The sequence below is a fragment of the Tiliqua scincoides genome, chromosome 9 (assembly GCF_035046505.1).
Source record: "Tiliqua scincoides isolate rTilSci1 chromosome 9, rTilSci1.hap2, whole genome shotgun sequence".
Classification (NCBI taxonomy): Eukaryota; Metazoa; Chordata; class Lepidosauria; order Squamata; family Scincidae; genus Tiliqua; species Tiliqua scincoides.
The window spans coordinates 48,448,723-48,473,706 of record NC_089829.1 but is presented as its reverse complement, the minus strand read 5'-3'; the positions used below and the strand labels follow the sequence as shown (position 1 = coordinate 48,473,706).

General features: G+C 48.0%; 2 protein-coding genes across 2 annotated transcripts in view; one reads left to right on the top strand and one right to left on the bottom strand.

The window, feature by feature from the left end:
* The window catches only part of NUP93 (nucleoporin 93), a 102,066-nt gene extending 91,578 nt beyond the window's left edge, over positions 1-10,488 (bottom strand). Inside the window, exons 1-2 of the mRNA XM_066637307.1 lie at positions 10,186-10,488; positions 7,906-8,023 (exon numbers count right to left, since the gene is read on the bottom strand). Of these exons, the coding sequence (XP_066493404.1) occupies positions 7,906-8,023; positions 10,186-10,364 (297 nt within the window). The 5' untranslated portion in view covers positions 10,365-10,488. The remainder of the gene's footprint in view (positions 1-7,905; positions 8,024-10,185) is intronic.
* Positions 10,489-10,853: 365 nt separating this feature from the next.
* POLR2C (RNA polymerase II subunit C) lies at positions 10,854-24,894 on the top strand. The gene is made up of 9 exons (XM_066637039.1): positions 10,854-10,942; positions 11,017-11,066; positions 11,278-11,346; positions 12,578-12,630; positions 13,613-13,741; positions 20,402-20,453; positions 21,314-21,482; positions 22,912-22,986; positions 24,292-24,894. Exons 1-9 carry the CDS (start codon positions 10,857-10,859, stop codon positions 24,434-24,436), a joined length of 828 nt encoding a protein of 275 aa, XP_066493136.1. The 5' UTR covers positions 10,854-10,856; the 3' UTR covers positions 24,437-24,894.
* The last annotated feature ends 90 nt before the right edge of the window (positions 24,895-24,984 follow it).

Sequence of the window (24,984 nt, the reverse complement as noted above, 5' to 3'; positions counted from 1 at the left end):
ACTCCTCCTTTACTGTATGTACAGATATTTACAATGTCCAAGTAGTACAACGGTACACGATCCACTCTTCCAACCAACGTAGCCTCCGGCTCACAATGCTCTGCTTCTCCCACACACTTGCTTGCCTCTGCTGGACATTTATATTTCTTGCAGCCAATCACAGCATTGGGAATTACTGCACAGTCATGCTGACTGTGCAGCTGCTGCCACACACACACACATGAAATCACCTGATGCAATATCACCAGATATTGCATCAGCATGAAGCTCCCAGGATGCTGTGCACTCCTGGTTTGGCCAAGGCTTCAGGCCTGATACTGTGCAGCCAGTAAATTACCAGTCAGGCCGGGGTTCAACCTGTGACAGGCCCGCACCCCCCTAGCAACGCCAGTGCATTTGAAGACTGACAACTGCATCAGCTGACTGCATGCATTTTCCCACTGAACTGGCACCCCAGGGCAAGATCCACACACTCAACTTCAATTTGTAAGAAAAAAAGGGAAATGCACCTGGTAAGGAGAAGATCTGGTCTGCGAAAAAGGTCCTGCTTAGTCTAAAGCAGTGTTTCTCAAACTGTGGGTCGGGACCCACTAGGTGGGTTGTGAGCCAATTTCAGGTGGGTCCCCATTCATTTCAATATCTTATTTTTAGCATATTAGACTTGATGCTACCGTGGTATGTGACTGCATTTGGGGACATGTTATAGGTCTGTACTTTTAACAAGGTACTATATAAGTGCTTTTAACAATGATAGTAAATGGGACTTACTCCTAGGTAAATCTGGGTAGGATTGCAGCCTAGAACTGTCAAAAAAATTTCCTGCTTGATGATGTCACTTCCGGTCATGACATCACTTCAGGTGGGTCCTGACAGATTCTCATTCTAAAAAGTGGGTCCAGTGCTAAAAGTTTGAGAATCGCTGTTCTAAAGAATATCTGTACATTTTTAATACACAATGTTCCTCCACTATTATCAGGGTTATGATATTCCATTTGAATAGATGCTGTAGGAATCCAATGAAAAACTGTTCAATCAATCGGTCTGAGCTGCTTATGAGATAAACTGGCTAAACGTGAGGACTGTGTACAATGCAGGAACCAGTGTTTAGATCAGCCATTTTCAACTACTGTGCCGTGGCACACTGGTGTGCCATGAGTGGTCCACAGGTATGCCACAGGAATATGGGGGAAGGTCATTTATTAATAGGGCCAATGGGAGATGTGAGCCCCCACTGGTAGCATGGTGTGCCTTGCCAATTGTCAAAAGTCTGATGGTGTGCCTTGACCACTTTAGTGCCTTGTCAGTGTGCCATGAGATGAAAAAGGTTGAAAATCACTGGTTTAGATCATGGGCCTTGAACCCACACATACTAATCCAGCCTTCAAATTTTCCTGGGAATGCTCAATCCAATTTTGGAGATGATCTGCTCGATGTTTAGATGGCATTCCTAAATACGCCTTATCTTAAAATTAGCCTCACTACTATTATTGGACACAACACATTTCTATTTCAAGGAGAAATGAGTAAAACAGAGCTTCTCTGTTAACCCAAGAATTTCCTACAGCTGCTTCCCAGGTAAAATAGATGGGCATGGATGTGTGACTATCAAGTTCAACTCCTTAGAACAGTGGTTCCCAAACTTTTAACATGGGACCCACTTTTTAGAATGAGAATCTGTGAAGATCCACCAGAAATGATGTCAGGATCGCAAGTGACATCCCCAAGCAGGAAAAAGTTTTAACAGCAGCACTGTTGGCAAAGGCGTCACTAGGATTTGTATCACTGCAGCACCCCATGATGGACCCCCTCCCATACCAGACAAAATAAATTACAATATCCTACACACAGCCTAAATGCAGTGACATCAATAAACTTGGAATTACTTCCATTAACTTTATTTATTTTAATATATAACAGTATAGATCACCCAACAAATCAGTACCTAAGAACAGCCCAGTTGGATCAAGTCAAAGGCCCATCTAGTCCAGCTTCCTGTATCTCTCAGCGGCCCACCAAATGCCCCAGGGAGCACACCAGATAACAAGAGACCTGCATCCTGGTGCCCTCCCTTGCATCTGACATAGCCTATTTCCAACAAAAACCACTGGCCAACTTAAAAACACTTGCAAAACTGAACAAGAGTTCTAATATTAGCTCTCATACATGGAAATGACAGCTAACTCACACTAACACCTTATTGGTTCCCAGCAGAGACAATGCCTTAAAAACAATACTTCAAAAAAAAAAAAAAACTGAAGTGATTTTTTTTCATAAACATGCTAAAGTTTTCACGGCTAGAATCCATATTGAACTATAAACAGTTTTTCGGGCTGGGTGTCGTGGTCTAGCTTTTTTACCTAATGAGCCTAAACCAATTCTGAACCGGAAGGGCTAACTATCACCACACTAAAACTAAGTTAAAAACTGAAAACCAAAAACAACTAAAACTCAATCTAAAAATCTAAAACTAAAAACTAACTTTTAGCTTGGTTTTAGTTTTTGCTTTACCAGCAACAGTATCTTTTTACCCTTCCCTTCTCTTCCCTCTCTGTACTCCGTGACCACCAACACTCAGGACCTAGATCTGTAAACAGCTAAGAAACACTGAACTGCTTTATTGATTCCTCTTCCCTATTACTGCCATCGTAGCCCTGCAATAAACATTAGATGGTTGCATCTTTCACCTCCCTCTTCATTCTCTGCCAAACCATTGGGCGGTGCCACTGGTCACTACACAGAATTGCAGCACACAAGACAGTTCTCCTACATGTGCACATTAATGCATATTTAAAAGCATACCCAGTAACAAAACTTAAAAGATCATTCAATCCACACCTGCTCTAGGTGTTGCCCAGGTTTGCCCCAAGACATGCGGCCACCAAGCTCCGAGTGCCCTGGGTGGGATGCCAGGGGGGATGCCCTGCCAGAAACTATTGCTACTGGGAGTTGCTGGAGAATCTTGCCCAACCAACAGGGAAACCTAAGCCAGTTTCCCTAAGTTCAGGAAGGAGAGGAACCAGGGACAGCAGAAGGAGCTGCTCAGAGGGCTATGAAACCCCATTTCAGATTCAAAGCTAGCAATGCTGGGGTGGGGGGTTTAGACTGTGAGGGAAGAGAGACTTCAGTGCAAATAAAGGAAGGGGTCTTGTTGCCCGTCTTTGCTTTCTTGCCATGTAAGATGTCTGAGCAGCAGTTTTTCTCTCTAGGGGAGTGGTTCTCAAACTTTTAGCCCCAGGACCCACTTTTCAGAATGACAATCTTGGACCTACCCAAAGTGATGTTACAGCTGGAAGTGATATCATCAACTAGAAAGTGTTTTCCTGAGAATGCATTAAGCACTGAAATTGCCCATGGCAAGTAGCCACGGCAACCCTAACCCATCACCCTAACCCAATTTAAGTTCTTATATTTAAACCGGTTCAGTGTGATTTGGGACAAAATCAATTTAAAATACATTTTTTTTCTTGTTTGAGCTAGATTGAGATTCATAGCTTCCCTCTAAACACATTAAAACCCTAGAGCAGGAGTCTCCAAACCCCGGCCTGGGGCCAGATGCGGCCTGCAGCAAGCCTCTATCCAGCCCGCAGCCAGCCTCTTGTCCCCTGAAAGCCTCTGGCCCACTTGGCCAAACATGATTGGAACTGTGCTCTGGTTGTCTGGAAGGACGCGTCTGGTCTGAAGGGCCAGAGAGGTTGAATGAATGAGCCAACTCATTCATTTATTCACTCATCTAAGCTCCATCTCTGATTTATTTATATACATTTTATATTTAAATTTTTTTTCCAGCCCCAACGCTCTGCTAGATACTTGATGTGGCCCTCTGGCCAAAAAGTTTGGAGACCCCTGCCCTAGTGATGAGAAGAGGAAATGAGGCTCCACTGTGGGGCGGTGGGGAAGAGGAGTTTGTAAAAGACAACAAATGTTTCAAATAAAGCAGTGGTTCCCAAAGCTTTTTAGCACTGGAATCTGCTTTTTAAAATTACAAACCATCAGAACCTACCTAGCTTTACATGCCCAAAAATGTCTTATCAGCTCAAGTCTCTTATTACTGTGCTATGGTGGGGGAGGCGGCCTTCTGTAGCACTTACTGAGCTCCACATTCATCAAATTGGGACCATTCTGGTAGTCTTGCACTCCCCTTTGCTTGACTTTCCACACAAGCCAAGGCATGTTTGCTAACTCATGAGTAAAGATGACCATGCAGCTTAATTTTCCATAGGGTTTAAACATTCCATAGGGTTTAATACATTCATCAGCTTGGAAGAAGGAATTTTCTTCTTAGGTGTTTGGGGGGGGGGGCACTCATTGGATTGCTTCTATTCTGGAGACATTGGATTGCTCTTGGCCTGCCCTTCCCCATGGACCAAGGCATGATCATCTACTCACAAGTAAACATGGGGTGTGTAAACACAATCTCCATTGTGGCTCAATTTTCATTTCCATAAGGCTCTATGCATTTTGCTCATCTGCTATCAGTTTATCAGTTGCAGCTTCACAATTCACCAACAATCAGGTCGTGACCCACAGTTTGAGGAACCCTGCTCTAGGGCATGGGGTCCAAATAATCTGCCTGCAGTTGGCAGTAGGAGTCCCCACAAGGTCGGCAGATTTCTGTACTGAATTCTGAATCCACTGTAAGAAGGAACCCAAGTTAAACTGGTCACCAGGACCCACAACCCCAGGAAATATTGTGGAGTCAACCCAAGATTTGATGGTCCCATAAGTGAAAGATAACCCTGAGGATGCAAATCCTGTTGGAGGAAGACAGGAAAACAGAGGAAGCCATTTGAACCCATTTCCATTCCCTCAGCTTTGAGATGAGAAGGGAAGAAAATGCTTCTAGAAAGAGCTAGCAGAGCTACAAAAGGAACTAAATTTAAGAACCATCAATGTTAGGCATGAGCCGAGCAGAGGAACTTCTAACCTGCAACCAGACAAGGTCAGTGCAGGGAGCCCCTCCCTCTGAAGACTTAGACTCTGCTTGCCACAAACAGGAGGAGCTTCCCAAAAGACCACTGGAGAACTGCTTTTTGGCAAGTATTGCCCACCATCACTGTGCTGCCAAAGTAGGTAATTGCAATACAGGTTGAGCCTCATTATTTGCGTGGGTTCCCTTCCAAGCACTCAGGTGGATGGTAAAAAACGCACAATAGCAAATCAATTTAAAAAACAAAGTTTCTTTGCTCCCGTGATTTAAAAACAGCCTTGCTGACCTTTGTGATGTAAGATAAGAGTCATTAAGAAGACAATCCATCAGTCCTCCTCCAAGTGCTTACAAAGGCGCTTCACAGCCCCTCTCTTCACCAATGCAAAGTGATCACCTTTCTTTCACTGCTCAGAGGGAAGGGAGGAGTCCACTGGGGAGAGAAGGATTGATGGATTGTCAGCCAGCTGCCCTCTCTCTCTCTCTCTCATTAAGGAGGCTATTGTTAAAGGACTGTTCAGTTTTTAAACTGATTTTAAAGGGATGCATTTTTCCCCTTCTCCAGGGATCAGCACATTCCTTCTCATTTGCAGTGGCCATACGTGTTGAGTCAAATCAGTGTATAAATAGGCTGCACCTGTACAATAGCCTAGTTCCATACAACGGACACTGAGTAGTACTTCTACTTCAGCTGTGCAGATCTCATGCAAGAGAAACTACTTCACTCGTATGACTGATACTCCCCCCCCTCCACCATGGCGAGGTCTTTAGCCTTTAAATATTGGTTGCGTCTCCATTTAAATTTCCAACCTAATTCCCTTCTCCGCGATCTACTAAAAAATTCCTATATTTCTAATTGGTTTAGGCTTTTCGAAGCCAAACTCCAATCTTTAGAAATTACCTTGGAATCACTTGCTGACACTGGTCTTAATCAGGCCCATTCCATCATTAAGACCAGACTTTTTGAATCCCAGTTATTAATTTCTAGCATTAATCCCATTTGCTCCCCTCATTATTTCGGTCTATCTTTTGCTTCCAACCGTGCTGTCAATTATTTTAGGGAACTAGTTAATCCTAGTAAGAGGTGGGCTTTTATGCTCACCAGGTTCAATATTTTTCCCTCTGCAGTTCTTGAGGGAAGATTTCGCAGTGTTCTGTTCGATATTAGGACCTGTAAACTTTGTTTCTTGGAACCTGACACGGTGGTTCATATGCTGTGTCACAGCCCTGCTCTTCAAACACTTCGTGATTCTTTTCTAGATTCAACTTTGTCTGTTCCCTCTGGTTCTTCTGATGATCACTTGCGCTTTCTTTTGGAAGATAATTTTGCGGCTACCACTGACTTGGTCGCTGATTATTTGTTAGCCGTTATAAATAAAACATCCTCATGTGTTCCATCTATCTGAATATTATGCTGTGAACAGAATTTGTTGTTTCCTGTGTCCTCTTAAATTTGTTTTATGCCAATAAAGGTTCTCAAACTCGAACTCACTCGACTGATACTCCCCAACAAAACTAGTGAAGGCAACTAGCTTGATGGGTTTTAAAACGCAATTAGCCAAACCTGTAGAGAGTCAAATCAGTCACGTTATCCAAATAGAACTGCCACGCTCTGCATTCCAAATGCTGGAGACAAACAGGAGGGGTGACCACCTCATCACTGTCACGCTCTGCTTGTGAGCATTTCAGACATCTGCCTGGTGCTGCAGGAGGCAGAATACTGAACTAAAGGGAACACTGGTCTCATTCAGAAAGACTCTTTTTATTCAAGAAAGCGATTTCCCTAAAACATGTGCAAGTGTATGCACATGTGCACTGGACAGGAATCTACCACATGTGCACTGGACAGGAACCTACCAGAGTCTGAGCCAATTACTCTAATGGGAGCAATTTCTGGAACTGTCCTCTTTCTGTATCAGTCATCCAGGTTCTACTACTGCTAGATAATTCACATAATGAACCAAGATGCCATGTGGCCTGTCTCTCCTCAGTCAGCATTAAGTAGTACGGTGTTTGGGTTAAGGAGAAAAAAGCTAAGGGCAGAAAGACACTCGGTTGACTGGGATAAGGAGAGTGTTAGGCTGAAATCTTTGGGCCACTCGATACTACTTGTTTGTATTTGATGTACAGGAAAACTGAAGCTTACAAGGATGATCTCTCTGCAACACTCCCTGCCCTCATCTGCAAGGGTCAAAGCTCAACAAATTTGTCTGTGCTGCCCACGACAACGCAATGGGGGAGGCAAGAAAGGAGAAGGCAGCCAGCTCAGTTAAGTAATGACTAATGTTATCAACGAGACTGATTGTGCCTTACAGCACAACTGAAAATGCAACACAAATTCTATACTGAATGTAACATGAGCAAACCAGTTCTGTGTTCTACAGAAAGAAGCAGTGCACAGCTCTTAGTAGAAACTGGCAATACTAGGAGTGGGGGGGTTGCCGATCAAGGGAGAGACTCAAAAAGACAGCAGAATTGTTATGTGACAAGGCACATGCAGAAGCCACAAGGGATTCAGGCAGAGCAGCTCTGCCCTCCAAAGACTGGGGGTCTGCCTCAAAGACTGGCATCAATCCACAACACAGGCTGTTGAAACCCTGCAATGTGATTTAAGCAGTTTGTGTGAAGAACTGGTTCATTCCCATCCAACCTTCTCCAGGGTGGTCTCATACACAGAATTCCTGGAACACTGACTATTAATACACCCTATTCATCGGCTACCAGATTAGGGTCCTCTCCCTCTCTTACCACTTTGCCACTATCTATGGCAAAAAACATGTTACCTTCAGAAAAAGGATTCTGGGATATCCTCACATCACTCCTCCACAGGACCCACCTAACGGGCAAAAATGAGTAACAAACCCCCCTACATCTGTATGTACACATCTTGGGCACCTGCTCCTTAAAAAAAGTACAATGGTACTTACTGCTCTTCACCTTCGATTGTACAAATACAGCCTTGGCTTCACACAGCCTCTTACCTGTATATCTGTATCCTTCACAGGCTCTAGAGGCTCAAAAGTTGTCACAGCACTAAGGCTCTCCAGCCGCTGAGAGATATGGGATATGTCAAGCCCTCTGGATCCAAGAAGAACAGATCTATATGGAAGATGGGAAAGGGGGGGATACAACAGCAAGTGTTTTTGTAAGAAACACAGAGTTCCTGTCATAGAGATCTTGACATTTCTGAATACGGTTAATCCAGTGAATAGTACATTATTTCAAAAACTATCTGAAATAATACTAACGTGTATATTTTGTTACTTCAACTGACAACTCCTGGCAATACAGTTATTTAATTCAAATGAGTCTGCACCTGCAGGTCCCTGTGCGGATTAACTGCAGGTTCGGGTCTCTGACCATGAACCTGTTCACCAGCAGCCAGCCTCAACTGTCAACTTCCAAGATTCTTCTCCAGCGGATGCTGCACCGACGCAGAGGGGACCAACACCCTACACTACCAGTGGCCCAAGGGGGTGCTGCACGCATTGCCCACATGAAGCTCATCCAAAGGGTCCTGCTAGAATAGGCCGAGGTCCTCCTCATCATCCCAGACTGGTCCCGTTGGCCCTGCTACACAGAGATGAGGGACCTGGCCGTGGCTCTCCCGGTACGCCTCCCGCTATGGCTGGACCTCCTGTCCCAGGGCCCAATTCTGCATCCCCAGACAGCAACCCACCACCTTGCTGCCTGGAGGTTGAGCAGAAAAGGCTGGCAAAGTTAGGGCACTCCCTTGTGCAATTTCACTTTCAGTGCAATCCAGAGTTTACTGTGTCATCAAAACTGGCACATAATGGTTTGCGACTGCCTGTGATGGAGGTAACAGGACGTACCTCTTTATCATAACACACTGTTTTTTGGGGATGAGAAAATGATGCCAGAAAACTATAAAGGAAAGTAGAAAGGATGCTCTGACCCTTAGCAACACGTCTGCATAACTTCCTTGTGATATGGCTCTGTAACACCTTTATGACTGCAGCGGGGTTCTGGTCTTTGAAATGGCTGGATTGGCAGGAAGGTAATTAATGGGTTAAACTTTGAAGTGAGCCAAAGCTTAGCAGAGAGAAACTAAACTGTCAGAAAAGGCACCCCAAGTCTTTGGGGGGGGGGGAAGTGGGGGTGTATCAGACCAGGTGAAGAGATCACTGGTGCCATTAATTATGACAACATGCCAGGTGGATGAACTACGTGCAGAAGATTATTGGTCAATGACTCAGCATAATTTTGGGCCAGGAGTTTGGTTATGATCCCCACGAAGGGACAGAGAGTAAGGGCTACTGAACCCAGTCACGTATTCAGCTCGGCTCACTTTGACATTCGCAACTGCCGCAGGAGAACACTGAAGACTTGTTGAAGATCCATCTTGGGTAACATCAGGGTAGAAACGTAGTCTAGCTTTTGGTTATTTTCTGTGGTTGCTGTTGATACTTATCTTCCTGAGTCTTGTCCTCTTTCCTATCCCCATTCTCAGGGCGAAATGAGTGGCAAGACTCCTGATGTACAAACTCCTGACTTAACAGAATATGTTTTATCCTACTTTAGGAGCGTGTTTGTCTATACATCGGGAAGAAAGGCTCCTCCAAGAGTTTTGGAGAGCAGAAACTCTCTGAAACAGTTAAGGGAAATTCCCTTCCCCTCTCTGTCACTCATCTGATGCTTTGGCTGAGAGGTGCTGGCAGCGGGGATGTGCGACCTGGAAGAGGTGTGCCTGCAGGTGTAGGTGGACCATGGTTACCCTCAAGGAACACCAGTTGCCAGTGAGGGCACCAGGATGCAGGTCCCTTTTTGTCTTGTGTGCTCCCCGAAGCATCTGGTGAGAAACAGGAAGCTGGACTAGGTGGCCTTTGGCCGGATCCAGCTGGGCTGTTTGGGGGATCTCACCAGGAGCAGTGGGCGCAAACTGCATGGCGCGGACCTCCAAACCAGAAATGGGAAGTCCCTTCAAAACGTGTTTCCAAGCCTGGTTTGCAGGGCCAAGAACCAAACAGAAAACGATCGTTTTCCTCAAGCCAAGAAAGGAGGCGGTGCACCGAAGCCCAAGTTCCCCGAGGGTGCGGGCGCAGCGCTCTCCAGGCCGCAGCATCTCTGCAGCTGCCTTCAACAGGGATAATAGCAGCAGCTGCAGCTGCAGCAGCGGCACAGCAAGCCCCGCAGCGGCGTTCGATAAGGCGCCCGTGCGCAAGCGCCGGCCCGCGTCCGTCTCGACTCAGAGCCGAGGAGGCTCAGGGCGCGCGTCCTCCCGACGCCCCTGCAGCACTTACGCCTTGACGTCCGCGGTCTCCTGCGAGGTGCGCGTGAGGGTGCGGGAGCGCAGGCGCTCGCCCGCCTGCTGGATCTCCTGGAGGTTGCGCTCCACGTGGGGCAGCTCGGCGATGCCCTCGGTCTCCGCGGCCAGCTGCTCCGCCTGCTGCAGCAGCTCCCCGAACCCCTCCGCGTCCATCGCGGGCAGCGCTGCGGTCGGGACCTGCGCGGGGGGGCGGCGCTCGGCCTGAGGGCTGCTGGCGAGGCCGGGGCGCGGGGGCGCCTTCAGGGCCGCTCGGCCACCGCCCGCCCGCCCGCCCGCAGCTGCGGCCCGGCTCCTCCCCTCCCCTCCGACCAGGCCCCGGCCGAGGCTCCCCGCACTGCCCGCGCCGCACAGGCCCGAGCTGCCGCGAGGGGCCCACCTCAGCGCGCGCGCGCGCGGCTCGGCCCTCCTTCCCGCCCGCAGCGGCACAGGCGCCGCGGCTCTGCCGGCCGCCCGCCCCAGGGCCCTCGCACGGCCGCGCCCTCACCGCCCGGCGCCCCGCGCAGCGCCGCCTCACGCGCCCCGAGGACCGGCTGCCTGCTCGAGCCTCTGCGCAGCTGCGCCCGCCCCGCCCCGATTGGCCGCGCGCCGCTCCCGGCAGCACCCGCGCGCCGAGCCCGCCCCGCCCCTTCCCGCGCGCCCGCCGCCATGCCGTACGCGAACCAGCCGACGGTGCGCATCACGGAGCTGAGCGACGAGAACGTGAAGTTCATCATCGAGAACACCGACCTCGCGTGAGCCCCGCCCCCCCCCGCGGGCCCGGGCAGCCCCGCCCGCTGCCCCGCCTGACCGCGCTTCTCTCCCGCAGGGTCGCCAACTCCATCCGGAGGGTCTTCATCGCCGAGGTGCCCATCGTAGGTGCGCGGAGCCCCCTCGCTCGGCGGGGTCCCGAGGCTGCGGCGCCCTTCGCGGGGAGAGGCGCTTCTCCGGCCCGGGCCTGCAGCAGTGCCTGCAGAGAGCGCCAGGCCGTGCTGAGCGCCCCGCGGGCTCCCAGGGACAGGCGCGCCGGGCGGAGCTCGCCCCCCGCTCCCGCCCCCGCTCAGGCACTTCTCTCCTTTGCCCTCCGCAGCCATCGACTGGGTCCAGATCGACGCCAACTCCTCCGTGCTGCACGACGAGTTCATCGCGCACAGGCTGGGTGAGTCTCGGGCAGAGGAGCCTTCGCGCCGGTGCGCTTTCGCTTCACAAACTGCACGCAGCCTCCTTCCTCTGCTTAAAACGCCTCCGTCTTTTCTCTCACGAGGACTTTATCAGGACAACAGCAGCTGGAAACGTGGAGCCTCAGCAGCACTTAAAAGGCACAGCAGTAATTGAAGCTGGAGAGGAAGGAGAGAGAAACTGAAATCTAATTAGAGCAGCAAGAGCAAAATCACGAAAAGCCATCTGCAAAAAGGCGTTTTCAGCATCTGTTTGAAGGCCTACAAGCCTGGGATCAGCCAGCCTTCAGGGGGGGAAGCAACCTGGGTGCCGCTACCAAAATGGCCCTGTCATGTCCCAGCCTACCTCCCTTTCGTGTCTCGTCACCTGTATAGGGCCTTCAGTACTGACCGCAGCAAATTGGCATTCCCCAAACTAAACAAGTCCCAACCCACAGAGGACTTGTACTTTTCTATACCGCTTTTCAACATAGTAATTCACAAAGTGTGGTTTACACAGAAGTAAATAATGCGTGGTTCAGAACATTAAATTAGAATTAGTAAATGTTATTGAATTGCACCTGGAAGCAAAGCATGCTGGTAGCCAGTGAGGGTGGAAAAGCACCAGTATTTTGCATTCCAGCCAACAAGCCCCAGAAAGCCAAGCCTGGCTGCCACATTCTCATCATTTTTAAGGTTCCAGACCATCTTAAGAACGTAAGAAGAGCCCTGCTGGATCAGGCCATCTAGTCTAGTTTCCTGTGCCTAACAGTGGCCCGCCAGGAACGCTCAAAGCAACAAAACACTCCCTTGCATGTGGCATTTTGAGATAGGCTAAAACTCAGGTTGCATACAGTCATCATGACTTCCCTCCCATGGTGGATCTTTCCTCTATCAATCTGTCCAGTCATCCAGGCCAGACAGCATCACAACATCCTGCAGCAAGACCTTCCTCTGATTAATTACACACTAGATAAAAAAGTTAAAGAACAGCCCCAGTAGAGGTTGTTAAATTAGTTCAATCCCAATGTGACTAACAAGGAAAGTAAGTTCTACTATGTTCAGTGGGGTTTTCTTCCAAGAAAGTGCACTGGATTGCAGCCTAAAGCATGGATTACTTTGGTCCTTGTTGTGTTGCAGATATTGTGAATAATTTGAGTGTGAAACAAAAATTGTTCCTTTTTTAACACTACTCACTTAAGACCAATTTCTCTTCCTCTCCCCCCCCCCCAGGTCTGATTCCACTCACCAGTGATGATGTTGTTGATAAGCTACAGTACTCCAGGGTGAGTCAAGCTATTAGATTCTTGGAGTACCACTTTGAGAATGATTGACATCGCGATTGACAAGAACTAAGGCCTGTACACCACCGCCCCAAGTGTTCATTTTATTGCCGCAGTTGCCACTCCTGTCGTTTGCCCCTTTCTGGTCAGTATTCCCCAGGAGGTTGGATTTCGTCCAAAGCTCCCTATTGCTGACCCCTAGTTGAGTATATCTTCAGTTTAGTTTGGAAGGACAGCAACAGTGATACTACTATTATTGTTATAATAAAACATCAACACAACCAATGCTGGGCTGGTTATAGTCTAATTTGGGATCTAGCCAAGATTCTGGGAATTATAGAGATATTGTCATTGGTTTCTTGCTGTTCCAAACAATGGTTTCCGGAGCTGAGCTGGTGCAATTTGCTCAAAGCCAAGAATCTCCTAGCTACCTCCCTTCCTGCCTTGCAAGGCATTCTGGAGCACGACCTGCCTTTTTCTGCCATTATTCCATTCTTTCAAGTACCCCTAAAGGTCCTGTTGAGTGTCCCTGGGGGTACATGAATCCCAGGTCGGGAACCACTGTTTTACTGGTATGTTGTTTACAGTGCACTAACTCTGATAGTGTTTACAAAAAGGTGACGAAGACAATAATTTAAAAAGATTAAAAATGTATCTTATGATCTTTTACTATATTTTTGATAAATTGGAGACTAAAGTTCTTAGCTTACAATTAGTAGTAGGTTATTTTTCAGGATCTGGCCTTGGATAAAATCAGACAAAACTATAGTCAGGCACCCCCCCCAAGTTTAACCCCCGACTTATCAGAGGGTCATAGAAAATTGCATGATTTTTGGCTCAAAACCTGCCCTCGACTTACCTGTGGGATCAACTTATGGACGAGCATCTGCAGTTTCTTGGCCACAACACCAACCCCAGCTGTGATGGGAGATGCTTCAAGTTCGCATGGGCCTGCCTCATCTAGATTTTTCACTTTTCTCTCCAGGATTGCACCTGCGATGAGTTTTGTCCCGAGTGCTCAGTGGAGTTCACTCTTGATGTCCGATGTAATGAAGACCAAACCCGCCATGTCACATCTCGTGACCTAATTTCCAACAACCCCCGGGTTATACCGGTCAGTATGTTGTTCCTTCTCTCTCATCTAGGTCTCGCTTGCTGCCTTTCTGCAAGCAAAAACAGCATGTCTTCTAAAACATTCTGTATGCCACCTGGGTGGTGCTACAAAATCCAGATGGTGTCTTCTAACTAGAAGCTGGAGATATCTCCCTAGGCATTTGGGCAGCTAGGGGATTACCAAGAATTGAAACTCTCTTCGGTCTGGAAGACATAGAAGTGAAAGGCTTTAATGGAGTAAATATTGAAAATGCAATGAAATGGGAAAAGCTCAACCACATGTAGCATTGAATATAGATATCCTAGAGCAGATGTGGGCAAACTCTGGCCCGTGGGCCATTTGCAGCCCTGCGGGACCCCCAATTTGACCCAAAGGGATCCGCCAGTCTCCAGTGAGCCTCTGGGCCATCAGAGACTGTTGGAGCCCACACTGACCTGTTATTTTAACCCCCCCCCCATTGCCTCTGAACAACTTATGTCTCCACATGTTTCTGGCTTGGTCTGTATGTTTTTGCTGTGCAAGAGGTGTGTGGCAAACAGTTTGTTTGGTTCTATGGTTCATATAAGAACATAAGAACAGCCCCACTGGATCAGGCCATAGGCCCATCTAGTCCAGCTTCCTGTATCTCACAGCGGCCCACCAAATGCCCCAGGGAGCACACCAGATAACAAGAGACCTCATCCTGGTGCTCTCCCCTACATCTGGCATTCTGACTTAACCCATTCCTAAAATCAGGAGGTTGCGCATACACATCATGGCTTGTACCCCATAATGGATTTTTCCTCCAGAAACTCGTCCAATCCCCTTTTAAAGGCGTCTAGGCTAGACGCCAGCACTACATCCTGTGGCAAGGAGTTCCACAGACCGACCACGCGCTGAGTAAAGAAATATTTTCTTTTGTCTGTCCTAACCCGCCCAACACTCAATTTTAGTGGATGTCCCCTGGTTCTGGTATTATGTGAGAGTGTAAAGAGCATCTCTCTATCCACTCTGTCCATCCCCTGCATAATTTTGTATGTCTCAATCATGTCCCCCCTCAAGCGTCTCTTTTCTAGGCTGAAGAGGCCCAAACACCGTAGCCTTTCCTCATAAGGAAGGTGCCCCAGCCCCGTAATCATCTTAGTCGCTCTCTTTTGCACCTTTTCCATTTCCACTATGTCTTTTTTGAGATGCGGCGACCAGAACTGGACACAATACTCCAGGTGTGGCCTTACCATCGATTTGTACAACGGCATTATAATACTAACCGTTTTGTTCTCAATACCCTTCCTAATGATCCCAAGCATAGAATTGGCCTTCTTCACTGCCGTCGCACATTGGGTCGACACTTTCATCGACCTGTCCACCACCACCCCAAGATCTCTCTCCTGATCTGTCACAGACAGCTCAGAACCCATCAGCCTATATCTAAAGTTTTGATTTTTTGCCCCAATGTGCATGACTTTACACTTACTGACATTGAAGCGCATCTGCCATTTTGCTGCCCATTCTGCCAGTCTGGAGAGATCCTTCTGGAGCTCCTCACAATCACTTCTGGTCTTTACCACTCGGAAAAGTTTGGTGTCGTCTGCAAACTTAGCCACTTCACTGCTCAACCGTGTCTCCAGGTCATTTATGAAGAGGTTGAAAAGCACCGGTCCCAGGACAGATCCTTGGGGCACACCGCTTTTCACCTCTCTCCATTGTGAAAATTGCCCATTGACACCCACTCTCTGCTTCCTGGCCTCCAACCAGTTCTCAATCCACGAGAGGACCTGTCCTCTAATTCCCTGACTGTGGAGTTTTTTCAGTAGCCTTTGGTGAGGGACCGTGTCAAACGCCTTCTGAAAGTCCAGATATATAATGTCCACGGGTTCTCCCGCATCCACATGCCTGTTGACCTTTTCAAAGAATTCTATAAGGTTTGTGAGGCAAGACTTACCCTTACAGAAGCCATGCTGACTCTCCCTCAGCAAGGCCTGTTCGTCTATGTGTTTTGAGTTCCTATCTTTGATGAGGCATTCCACCATCTTACCCGGTATGGATGTTAGGCTGACCGGCCTATAGTTTCCCGGGTCCCCCCTCTTTCCCTTTTTAAAAATAGGCGTGACATTTGCTATCCTCCAATCTTCTGGCACTGTGGCCGTTTTGAGGGACAAGTTGCATACCTTAGTCAAGAGATCTGCAACTTCATTCTTCAATTCCTTAATAACCCTTGGGTGTATGCCATCAGGGCCCGGTGACTTATTGATCTTTAATTTATCAATGAGGTCTGAAACATCTTCTCTTTTAACCTCTATCTGACTTAACTCCTCGGTTAGGAGGGGCCGTTTGGGCAGCGGTATCTGCCCGAGGTCTTCTGCGTGAAGACAGATGCAAAGAACTCATTTAATTTCTCTGCCATCTCTAAGTCTCCTTTTATCTCCCCTTTCCCTCCCTCACCATCCAGAGGGCCAACCGCTTCTCTGGCAGGTTTCCTGCTTCTAACATATTTGAAGAAGCTTTTATTATTCCCCTTAATGTTGCCGGCCATGCGTTCCTCATAGTCTCACTTGGCCTCCCCTATCACCTTCTTACATTTCTTTTGCCACAGTTTATGTTCCTTTTTATTCTCTTCATTAGGGCAAGACTTCCATTTACGGAAGGAAGCTTCCTTGCCCTTCACAGCCTCTCTAACTTGGCTGGTTAGCCATGCGGGCACTCTCCTGGATTTAGTGGAACCCTTCTTTCTTTGCAGTATACACCTCTGCTGGGCCTCTATTACTGTTGTTTTAAGCAGCCTCCATGCACTCTGGAGAGACTGGACTCTTTTTACCCTCCCTTTCAACCTCCTTCTAACCAGCCTCCTCATTTGAGGGAAGTCCGCCCGTTGGAAGTCAAGGGTTTTTGTTAGAGATTTGCCTGGTATTCTTCCCCCAACGTGCACGTCAAAACGGATCGCAGCATGATCACTGTTCCCCAATGGCTCAGTAACGTTTACATCTCTAACCAGGTCCTGCGTACCGCACAATATTAAATCCAGAGTCACCTGTCCTCTGGTGGGCTCCGTGACTAGCTGATCTAAGCCACAGTCATTTAGCACATCAAGAAATCCGGTTTCCTTATCGTGACCAGAACACAAATTGACCCAGTCAATATGAGGATAATTGAAGTCCCCCATGATTACAACCCTGTCCCTCCTTGTCACCTCCCTGATCTGTTTCCTCATTTCAAGGTCCCCATCAGATTTCTGGTCTGGAGGACGATAGCACGCCCCCAGTATTACATCGCTGCACAAGCCTGGTAATTTAACCCACAGAGATTCTACGGTGGAGTCGGACCCACCTTCAATCTCTACTTTGCCGGATTCTATCCCTTCCTTAACATAAAGGGCCACCCCACCTCCAACACGCCCCTGCCTGTCCCTCCTGTAGAGTTTATAGCCCGGGATTGCGGTATCCCACTGATTCTCCGCATTCCACCAGGTTTCCGTTATGCCCACTATGTCAATATGGTTCTATGTGCACAATATGGTTCTATGTGCATGTATTATAGCTCTTTTGCATTAAAAATGAACTCAATAAAATTCATTCAGGGCGCAGTTCTAACCTCTTATGTCAGTGCAGCTCTGAGGTAAGGGAACAAACATTCCCTTATTTTGAGGAGGCCTCTGTGAGTGACACCCAACTTTAGGATGCAGCACACGTCCTATTGGCGATGTTGTGCCAGTGCTGGAAAGCACTGACAATAAGGGGTTAAGATTGCGCCCTCATTCATATAAGTTCTGTTTCTAATGAAAATTTATTCAAATTTGGAATGTAAGTTAATTCTTTTTTTCTCCTGACACAGTGCCAGAGAGATGATGTGGCCCTCCTGCCAGAATGTTTGCCCACTCCTGTCCTAGAGCAGAGCAGGGCAAACTGTGGCCTGCGGGCTGGATCTGGCACACATGCTTACCCCCTGACCAAGGCAAACTATTCCGCCAGGGTGCTGCTAATCTTCCTCCCCAATCTCTCCCAAACCACATAGTGGCCAGCTGTTTCCATGTTGCGTCACCCCAGCCGGCTGTGCACCTGGAGTTCCAGGCAGATGCAGCTGAGAGGCACGTGGTTTGGGGGAAATCAGGAAGGAAGATTACTGGCTCTCCTGTGGAATGGTTTGCCTCATTTGTGCCAGGGAAGCTGTTTTCAGAGCTCAGCAGTTGGCGCTTTGAGCACCACTGTCCTGGAGAATTAATATAACAAAGAGCCAGTGCAGCGTAGCAGCTAAAGGTGGGTGTGCAGATCAGGGTTTTTCTGTGTTTTCTCTGGGCCCCTGCAAGCCTCTGGGCTGCTCAGCCAAATGTGACCAGAGCTGTGTTCCAGTTGCATCTGGAGGGTGTTCTAAGGGCCAGAGAGGCCATGCGCCTCCCCTCAGAATGCCTTCCTAAGGTCTGAAAACCTTAGGCTGCCCGAACGGCCCCTCCTGACCAAGGAGTTAAGTCAGATAGAGGTTAAAAGAGAAGATGTTTCAGACCTCATTGATAAATTAAAGATCAATAAGTCACCGGGCCCTGATGGCATACACCCAAGGGTTATTAAGGAATTGAAGAATGAAGTTGCAGATCTCTTGACTAAGGTATGCAACTTGTCCCTCAAAACGGCCACGGTACCAGAAGATTGGAGGATAGCAAATGTCACGCCTATTTTTAAAAAGGGAAAGAGGGGGGACCCGGGAAACTATAGGCCGGTCAGCCTAACATCTATACCGGGTAAGATGGTGCAATGCCTCATCAAAGATAGGATCTCAAAACACATAGACAAACAGGCCTTGCTGAGGGAGAGTCAGCATGGCTTCTGTAAGGGTAAGTCTTGCCTCACAAACCTTATAGAATTCTTTGAAAAGGTCAACAGGCATGTGGATGCGGGAGAACCCGTGGACATTATATATCTGGACTTTCAGAAGGCGTTTGACACGGTCCCTCACCAAAGGCTACTGAAAAAACTCCACAGTCAGGGAATTAGAGGACAGGTCCTCTCGTGGATTGAGAACTGGTTGGAGGCCAGGAAGCAGAGAGTGGGTGTCAATGGGCAATTTTCACAATGGAGAGAGGTGAAAAGCGGTGTGCCCCAAGGATCTGTCCTGGGACCGGTGCTTTTCAACCTCTTCATAAATGACCTGGAGACACGGTTGAGCAGTGAAGTGGCTAAGTTTGCAGACGACACCAAACTTTTCCGAGTGGTAAAGACCAGAAGTGATTGTGAGGAGCTCCAGAAGGATCTCTCCAGACTGGCAGAATGGGCAGCAAAATGGCAGATGCGCTTCAATGTCAGTAAGTGTAAAGTCATGCACATTGGGGCAAAAAATCAAAACTTTAGATATAGGCTGATGGGTTCTGAGCTGTCTGTGACAGATCAGGAGAGAGATCTTGGGGTGGTGGTGGACAGGTCGATGAAAGTGTCGACCCAATGTGCGGCAGCAGTGAAGAAGGCCAATTCTATGCTTGGGATCATTAGGAAGGGTATTGAGAACAAAACGGTTAGTATTATAATGCCGTTGTACAAATCGATGGTAAGGCCACACCTGGAGTATTGTGTCCAGTTCTGGTCGCCGCATCTCAAAAAAGACATAGTGGAAATGGAAAAGGTGCAAAAGAGAGCGACTAAGATGATTACGGGGCTGGGGCACCTTCCTTATGAGGAAAGGCTACGGCGTTTGGGCCTCTTCAGCCTAGAAAAGAGACGCTTGAGGGGGGACATGATTGAGACATACAAAATTATGCAGGGGATGGACAGAGTGGATAGGGAGATGCTCTTTACACTCTCACATAATACCAGAACCAGGGGACATCCACTAAAATTGAGTGTTGGGCGGGTTAGGACAGACAAAAGAAAATATTTCTTTACTCAGCGCGTGGTTGGTCTGTGGAACTCCTTGCCACAGGATGTGGTGCTGGTGTCTAGCCTAGACGCCTTTAAAAGGGGATTGGACGAGTTTCTGGAGGAAAAATCCATTATGGGGTACAAGCCATGATGGGTATGCGCAACCTCCTGATTTTAGGAATGGGTTAAGTCAGAATGCCAGATGTAGGGGAGGGCACCAGGATGAGGTCTCTTGTTATCTGGTGTGCTCCCTGGGGCATTTGGTGGGCCGCTGTGAGATACAGGAAGCTGGACTAGATGGGCCTATGGCCTGATCCAGTGGGGCTGTTCTTATGTTCTTATGAAAACATCACTTCCTGACTTTCCTGAAAACCAGAAGTGATGTTTTGGGGCTGTCTGAAGGCCTTAGGCTTCCTAATGCATTTATTTAAATTTTATATTTAAAATTTATTTTTCTGACCCTCGAGACCTTGCCAAATATTTGACGTGGCCCTCTGGCCTAAAAGTTTAGAGACCCCTCCTCTAGCCCACCCCCTTCTCTCTCCACATGTCCACTCTGTTCCCCCTTCCATTCCAAGGGGTGGGAAAAGCAGGGACTGGCAGATCCCATGCACAGGGGAACAACATTTAGCACGCTGGCTTACATGGTGGCAGGCCTTGGATTGTCTCTGGCAGTGGATTCCCAGTGTTGATTCAGTGAAGCTCAACTTAGGCTGGGCTTTGTGTTTTATCTGTAATTCAGATTGATCAGGCTCTGCTTGCAATCATGGTTGAGCAAATGTCAGAATTCAAAATAAGCATATAGACATTCAGTGACTCGCTTTCTGTCTGCCCTGTACAGGTGACATCTCGGAGCAGAGATAATGACCCCAATGACTACGTGGAACAAGATGGTATGTCTTTCTCACAAGTCAAACAAAATCTACAGAGAGATGGAATATTTAAAAAAATCTTTGTGCTTCTCTCTTTGCTTGGCGGGTTCCACAGTTTGAATATCAGAGTATGAAAAATGTTCTGAGACCAGTGGAGAGCCCCATGACAGAAAGCTGGTGTGGTGGAGAGACTGAGCTACAAATCCAGATGTCCCCCATTCACATCTTGCCTCTGCTAAAAGCTCACTCAATTGCCTCAGGCAAGCCACTCTTAGCCTTAGTCTTCCCTGTCTGTAAAATGGGATTATAAGACTTAATAACTGTACAGGGGCGGCTGTTGTTAGCCACCTGGTTTACATAAGTGGCTTGGGAGACTTCTGTTAAGAAGATAACTTCAAGGAAAGGAAATACTTTGAGGTCTTCATACTTGGAAAGAGAGGGAAGGCTCTCAGTGCTTGCTCTCTAGCTGAAGGGAATTCTGGGGGGAGGAGGAAGGAAAGATAGTCTGAGATTAGCATGCTGCATGCTAAAGAGAGCTTTAGTGGAAGAACTGGAGGGGAAACTCTTGCATCTGCTCTGACTGGCTCACCAGGTGTATTGCTCCCTTGAGGTGTAGAATGTGTGTAGTGTTGATACACTTTTCTCCGCTTCCAGACATTGCAAATGCAACACCAATACAGTGCCTGTGGAGTACTTTGCTTGCTCAGAAAGCAATACTTTCGTTTATACAAATGTCAGGTCTTTCCATGATTATAATCATGTACCTCTTCTTGGCCTTCTGATGATGGAGGTGTCTTTAAACAGGCAGGATTGAACTCTTGGGCTTCCATAGAGTCCTTGCAACTGTCCACCCCTCACTACTCAACCCATTTTTTTTCTAGACATCCTCATTGTCAAGTTACGGAAGGGCCAGGAGTTGAGGCTGCGTGCCTACGCCAAGAAGGGGTTTGGAAAGGAGCACGCCAAGTGGAACCCCACAGCAGGAGTGGCCTTTGAGTATGATCCAGACAATGCACTGCGGCACACAGTCTACCCCAAGCCAGAGGAATGGTGTGTTTCTGTAAATACAGTTTGCGTATATCTCCTTTCCCATCTGAATTTAGCCACTTGATCTGCTGCAAACCATGTATTCCGCATTATGCACGAGAGCTTAGGACAGAGTTTAGCACCTGTTGGCTTGTGGGCTGCATCTTACCAGTCCACTCTTTTTGCTTTTCTCCTGTCTTCCTCCCTCACCTCTGTGCTTTCCAGACCCAGCTCGGGAGATGAGAGAGCTGGTCCCTAAGTGGCAAGAAATAGGGGCTCTCTTGCTGGTGTGCCCTGAGGTGTTTTGAATTCAGCCCTATTCTGTAATGTGATGTAGATCTGCTGTTCAAAGAGCAAAAGTGGATAGCAGGTCTGAAGTACCTCTTGAGGTTATAGCCAGTGGCCTGTGCAAGCAGAAGGAAGACTGAATTGAACTTGGCTGAGTCCAGCCTTGGTTCATATGGCTCAGCATTGCTAACACAGACTTGCAGCAGCTCTCCAGTGTTTCAGGCAGGAGTCTTTTCCAGCCCTGCTTGGAGAAGCCAGGAATTGAACCTTCTGAGTGCAAAGCAGTGAGTATTGCATCACTGAGCCACAATTCTTTTGGGGACTGTCTGTTTCTGCTGCACGGGCACCCTCCATATCTGCTTGTCGGTGGTTCCCATTCGCGCAGAGCAATGACGTGTCTAAACATTACCAGCAGAAAACTCGTAGCAAGGCAAGCAGTCGGACAGCCTACAGGCTGGAGTGGAGACTAAATTACTGCAGCTGTAATACCAGTATATTAATGTGTGGTAATATAGAGACCAAAGCACCTTAACTGAGTACAGGTGCAATGGGCCAACCAGCGATGGGCTGCATATGCAACAGTCCTTCGCCAGTCACTCTTCACCCCCCCCTACCCAAGCCTTTGAAGCCAAGGGGAGCTGTGCTCCCCTCAGCTTTGGAGGGTACGTTTAGCGTTGGGCATCGCTTGATGGTGGTGCGGGAACACATCCCTGGCATTTAGTGATGCACAACTGTATAGAAAGATCAGTCTAACCATTTCTGTAACTGGTCGAGATTATTTATCTAGTTATTTAAATCCTGCTTTTCTGCCTCTGAAAATGTCCGCAAAGCAGCGTACAATACTTTCAGAAATATACTACAGTAATAAACCTCTCAGGCCAGTGCTGGTCTCTACAGCAGCTAGTGTTAGAAGCTGGCTCTGGCCTGAGAAGTGTCTCTGGATCTAGCTCTAGCCCACCACTCTCTTCTCCTCTGTACTTCCTCTTTCCCTGCATCCCCTTTCTGGGGACTGGGGAGAGAAACAGTAGAGGCGAGTGGGTGGATACAGGTGGGCACCTCCCTGCCATTCTACTGCCCGAGGCACTTGTCTGAGTTGGCCTCATGGGTGGCCTGGCCCCAAGCGAGATGCTGTTGCCTGAAGTCTTCCTTCTCTGTTTCCTTCTAGGCCAAAGAGCGAATACTCTGAAATTGATGAAGACGAAGCCCAGGCTCCCTATGATCCCAATGGGAAGCCAGAGAGGTGAGGAGCCGGGTCTTGGCAGCAGTCCCAAGAAATGGCATTCTCCTTCGTTCTGCTTCTTTTCTCAAAGCTGTGCATGAGCTGTGCCATTGCAGATGGCGGGCAAGGGGACTTGAATACTCCTGACAAAAACATCCCCACCTCCCTGCGCAAAGAAAACTAGCTTATCAGGGAGAAAGTTTGTAGCCTTTTCTCTGACCCAGTATTCTTCAACCTGTGGGTCATGACTCCAGTGGGGTCGCAAAGCCTCGTTGGGGGGGAAGGGTCACGGCAGCCTTTCAAAGCCTGTGCAAGAGAGGGCGTGAATCCAGTCGTGGTACTGCCACAGCAGAACCGAATTCCAGATACAATCCTGCACAGCCTCTTCTTGTTGTCTGTCTCTACAGCTCCTAAGGCTAGCCCTGTTCAGACTGCTACCACACAGGGTTGCTTTGAAAAGCCTGTTTGAAAACCCTCCCCCTCCAGGAGGTCGGGGAAATTGGGTAGGTGAAGCAGAAGGTGGGTGGATTGGATCCCAGGAGGGGGTCAGAATTGGTAGTGGGTCCCCAATCCTCACATTTCAGGCAGTTCCAGTTATTCTGTATAATTTGAAAATTCCCTATAGACCAGCTGGCATCCAGTATTTTTGCCTTGGTTGGCCCATGTGCAAAAGTCTGTGTAAAGGAGTCCCATTTTCAGGATCTCCAATTTCAGGAGCAAAGAGCCAGCAGTGGGTCACTGGATGAAGATGCCTTTAGAGGAGAAACATCCTTGGTTCTTTAGATGAGGCAAACATGCAAAAGGCAACTTTCCTTCATTCTAGACTTTTCTCCTGAGGAGGGCATGTGTTCTGTCAGGTACTTTTCTGCACCCTGATTGGCTTATTCTCCTGAACCACCAGGTTTCTGCTGTGTCATTCTCTACAGAAATGCCATGCAGGGCAGGAGGCCTTAATTCCAGCCAGTTTTGCTAGTGTGAACTACAAAGCCCCTAACCTGCATCTTCCCCATTGCATGTTTGCTGGAGTCTTTTCCTGTCGCCTTCCACCATGGTCTTGAAGGGGTCACTTCTAGAAAAATGCAATGCGTTTTGGTGCTGCTTGTGACTGCCCATCCTTTCCTTTCTTCTGTTGTGAGTGATTTGCCTGTGTCCAGTAGAAGGTGCACTTTGGGGCTTTTACACCTTTCTGAGCTCCAGCTTACGTCTCCCACTTTTAATTATGAAAAGCTGGGGAGGCAAAGTCTTGACTTGCTCCTTGGTATGTTTAGAACGAGTTTTGTGCCTGTTTTTGTGAAGGTTTCTTGGATCCCTTTTGTCCTCCCTCAGGTTTTATTACAACGTAGAGTCCTGTGGTTCCCTTCGTCCTGAAACCATAGTTCTCTCCGCGTTATCTGGCTTAAAGAAGAAACTGAGTGATCTCCAGACCCAACTGAGCCACGAAATCCAGAGCGACGTGCTGACAATAAACTGAGTCCTGTCTTTTCTCTGATTCAGTCCTGGTGCCCAGGAGTTGCACTAGATACCCTGTTTTTGGAAATGGAAGTGATGCTCATTGGGAGGCTGTTGACAGGAGGGGCCTCAATCCTCCTAGGCTTTGAAGGCTTTGGAAGGATAGTATCTCAATGCATCTCTTGTTGCTCCTCACCCCACACTAGCTTCAGTGCTTCTGATGACATGAATGAGGATCTGTTCTGGAGGGAGTTAAAAACAATGTATGTCACTTTCCCTAAAGAGATCATTTTTCTTCCATACCCCAACCTGTTTGGAACTTCTCTCAGTGCAAGAGAGACTCTCACTTCTTGTTCTCAGTTTTTGTCTTTACTGGGCTTCTGGAATAAACATCCCCTGTCTGGTAGATATCTAGGTTGTGCAACCAGTGATGAAGAGTGTTTGCATTTGTTACTTTGAATAAAAGCCTTTTCTCTTTTAGATGTGTGTAAAAGCTTGCCTGGTGTCCTGGGAAGGGGATATAGAAGCATCAATCTCTTTCCAGCTACCATTTAGTTAATGAGGAGAGTC